This window comes from Habropoda laboriosa, unplaced genomic scaffold, assembly GCF_001263275.1.
Source record: "Habropoda laboriosa isolate 0110345459 unplaced genomic scaffold, ASM126327v1 scaffold561, whole genome shotgun sequence".
Classification (NCBI taxonomy): Eukaryota; Metazoa; Arthropoda; class Insecta; order Hymenoptera; family Apidae; genus Habropoda; species Habropoda laboriosa.
Window position 1 is genome coordinate 318743 of NW_017100686.1, and position 3368 is coordinate 322110.

At 36.4% G+C, this 3368-nt stretch overlaps 1 protein-coding gene across 1 annotated transcript in view; it reads right to left on the reverse strand.

The window, feature by feature from the left end:
- Positions 1-3368, reverse strand: part of LOC108576894 (zinc finger protein 2 homolog) — a 3809-nt gene continuing 441 nt past the window's right edge. The window contains exons 2-3 of the mRNA XM_017939961.1: positions 3065-3211; positions 1-1877 (exon numbers count right to left, since the gene is read on the reverse strand). Of these exons, the coding sequence (XP_017795450.1) occupies positions 33-1877; positions 3065-3211 (1992 nt within the window). The 3' untranslated portion in view covers positions 1-32. The remainder of the gene's footprint in view (positions 1878-3064; positions 3212-3368) is intronic.

The following is a 3368-nucleotide window of genomic DNA, read 5'->3' on the forward strand; positions in this document are numbered from 1 at the left end:
TATACAGTAAGAACGGAAAACGGGAAACACTACTATCCATATTGTATAAGATTAAAAAGAGCATCCACATTTTCTTTCTCAGACTCTTGTTGCTGTACAACCTGTGTGACATCCTGAGTTAGTAGAACCTGTTCTATCAGAACGGTGTCTGTATCAGGGTGATCGGAAATTACACCGTTCTCTTCTTTAGTCTCTTGCTCGCTGCTCGACTTAATTACATTTTTCCTTCGTTTTGTTTTAGGTCTGTCGGTGTGTATCCTCATGTGTCGTCGTAGATCATACTTTCCAACGAAACGAGCACTACAGATTTCACATCCGAACGGTTTTCCACCAGTATGAGTCCACATGTGACGTCTCAACGCGGCGCTAAACGTGAACGCTATTCCACAAACATTACAGACATACGGTTTCTCTCCCGTATGGAGAAGACTATGATCTCTCAGAGTTGCCCTTTGGTTAAATCGTTTTCCGCAAACTTCACACGTGTAACTTCGAGGATTCGAATGGATCCTTACGTGATTCAACAAGTTGCCTTGTTGCGAAAATGATCGTCCGCAAACATCGCATTTGAACGGTTTTTCACCAGTATGAACACGCATATGAGTCTCCAAAGTACGATTATTTAGAAATCGTTTCCCACAGACTTTACAGGGATATTTGGGTAGATGAAGACCTTGAGGGTCCAAATGAGTGATCAAGTGTCGCTTGTAGTTACCCTTATGATTGAACAGTCGTGGACATTGGCTACAGGCATAAGGTGCACCACGTATATGCGTGGTAATGTGAGACTCTAACTCTGACTTGATTTTGAATCTCAGCCCACACTTTGGACACCTGTATCTCGGGAAATCCGTATGGCAAACCATATGCCTTTTTAGATACCTTTTCATCGCATACGCTTTGCTACATATGAAACAGGAATAAGGGAACTGGCCGGTATGCGTTTTCACATGCGTTCGTAATTCTCTATGACTCTCGCAGTCTTTCTCACATACCACACAGAAGAACGGCCCGCTACTCGGCACGTGATTGTCTATAGTATGCAATAAAACTCCGGTCAGCTTGTCGTAATTTTGCAAGCACAAAGTACATTGATACTGTACCACGTCGTCCTCCAGTTTAATCTCTTTTATTCTCGTTATCGTGTCGTTCAAACTACCCAATATATTGTCTTTTGGGTCAACGAAATAATCAGAATCTGAGTCCTCGCTATCATCCGCGTGAGGATGCACTTCTAACGAAACTTTTCGTATATGTTTACCGTTCATTCTTTCCCTCGATTTTTCTTCCAGTATCGCAATCTTGTCGTTGTGTATTCTACTAGTTTCCATTTCTACATTTTTCTCGTTGCACACAGCATTCAAAAATTCCTCGCTACCCATAGGTTCGTCTAAGAGCTCACCATTACAACTAGTTTCGATCATTTCTTTATTGTCATCTAATTTAATAGGATCGCAGGAAACCGAGTTATCAGTATTTACATGCCCCACGTCTTCCAAAGAAACATCCTCTTCCGGTATATACATTATCGTATAATCTAATTGCTGAGATTCAAAAATTTTCGAAATTTCATCGGGTATCTCGCCTTTCAATCGTTTCTCTGGATCAACCTCTGCCTCTGACAATTTCGAAATAATAATACCTCTTAACTCGGATATTTCGGCCTTATTAAATTCCTCGCTTTCTTCCACTAATTCAGACATGTCGAATTGTTCACCTTTATCGTTCATATTCATTTCTCCCGGTAAAAATTCCTCCGAACTATCTGCATTACTTAAGGGCTTAATATCCTGTTTGTCATCTAACAGTTTCGCCTGTAACAATTCGTTCGATTGTTCCGAACTGTCTGGCTCAAAATCATTGCTAATTGCTTCTTCCTGAAAGTCAATAGCAACCAGTTGGACACGACATTAATATTTGCCAATTATGTACATGCAACTACACCCTACGATGAAGTTAAGAAATTTCATCATAAGTCATAAGAGTATAACATATCAAGGATTGATGAATTGAGCAGAATAAAGAGAGTTATTCAATCTTTAAATGATAGATGCTTAAAGATAAGCATTTGGTTTTTATTATTTCGAAATGCGTGATATTTTTGTGCTTAACTGTACATCTTCTTCTATAATACAATGAATCAAAATGGATCAAAATAATGTAATATTTGCTATACACCAAGGCTAATAGATCTAAGAAGTATTCTTCACTTTGAAATACGGAATAGTCAAAATACTGCTAATCAAATGTTTATTTCATCTATGTACATTTCTTTTCGGGAATTCCCCCGTTCGGAAGATACAGGTTCTCATGTGTAAGGCATTTTCTACGCTATTTGCTTGCTAATTATGTACTTTGTGTACTTAATTGCAGTTTGAATGAACTTAGAATCAACATCGAATTGTTGTGATTTGTTTATATGCTTTAAATAGTGTAATGGACTGCTATTTGCTTCGCAAAGTGCCTAGAGGGCGTTCGTATTAGTGGCCGTGGGCCTTCATAACGTGCGTCCCCGTGGAAGTTTTAGTGGGTAAAAATCCCACACTAACCCGTTCTCGAGAAAAGGGCTGAGTTAGGTTAGAATCTGTATCTTCCGAACGGGTGATTTCCCGTAGCTAAGATTTTATATTTCGAGTACTTTCACATCCCTCATAACCCCACCAAGTTTCATCTCGAACAACCATTCGGAACAATATAAAAAATAATTAAAATAATAAGAAAGTAATACTACTTTCAAAGAAAAATACTACTGAAGAAAATCCTTCCTCTTTTAACACATAACAGAGGAAAGAAAAATATTGGAAGAGGACACATGACATTTTTCATAACCTATAAGAACTGTTTTAATACGAAATTAAACAATGCAAACATATGTTCAGCATTATTAGAAATTGCTTTAAATGATTGTGTTATAAAGCTGGAGATCTAATATATCAATCATTCAACAAGAAATGCTTTAGAGCTTTACATTAATTTTTTAAATCATAGTAGTAAAAAAAAGACTGAAGATTTTATTATAAAATAAATCTTTATTATGTAACTACAAAGGCTACAAGTCTCTTACCTTTATGGCATAACGAATTTGTGTTTCAAACATTTTGCGAAGTTTCTTTTCAGTAGCTTGAACTTGCAATTTAAAATCATAGAATGCATCAGTACGGTAAGCACACTTTGCACAAAGCATGTTTGGTAGTCCATCAAACTTATCAATCTATTATAAAAGATAAACCAAACAAGTTTATTAATATGCATGACATGTATAATATAACCTATATAATATCAATATTAAAATAAAACAAGTACTGTTCTAAATTTATTATAAATTTTGTAACTCGCTTAGAGATTAATAATAGATAAAACACTTTGAT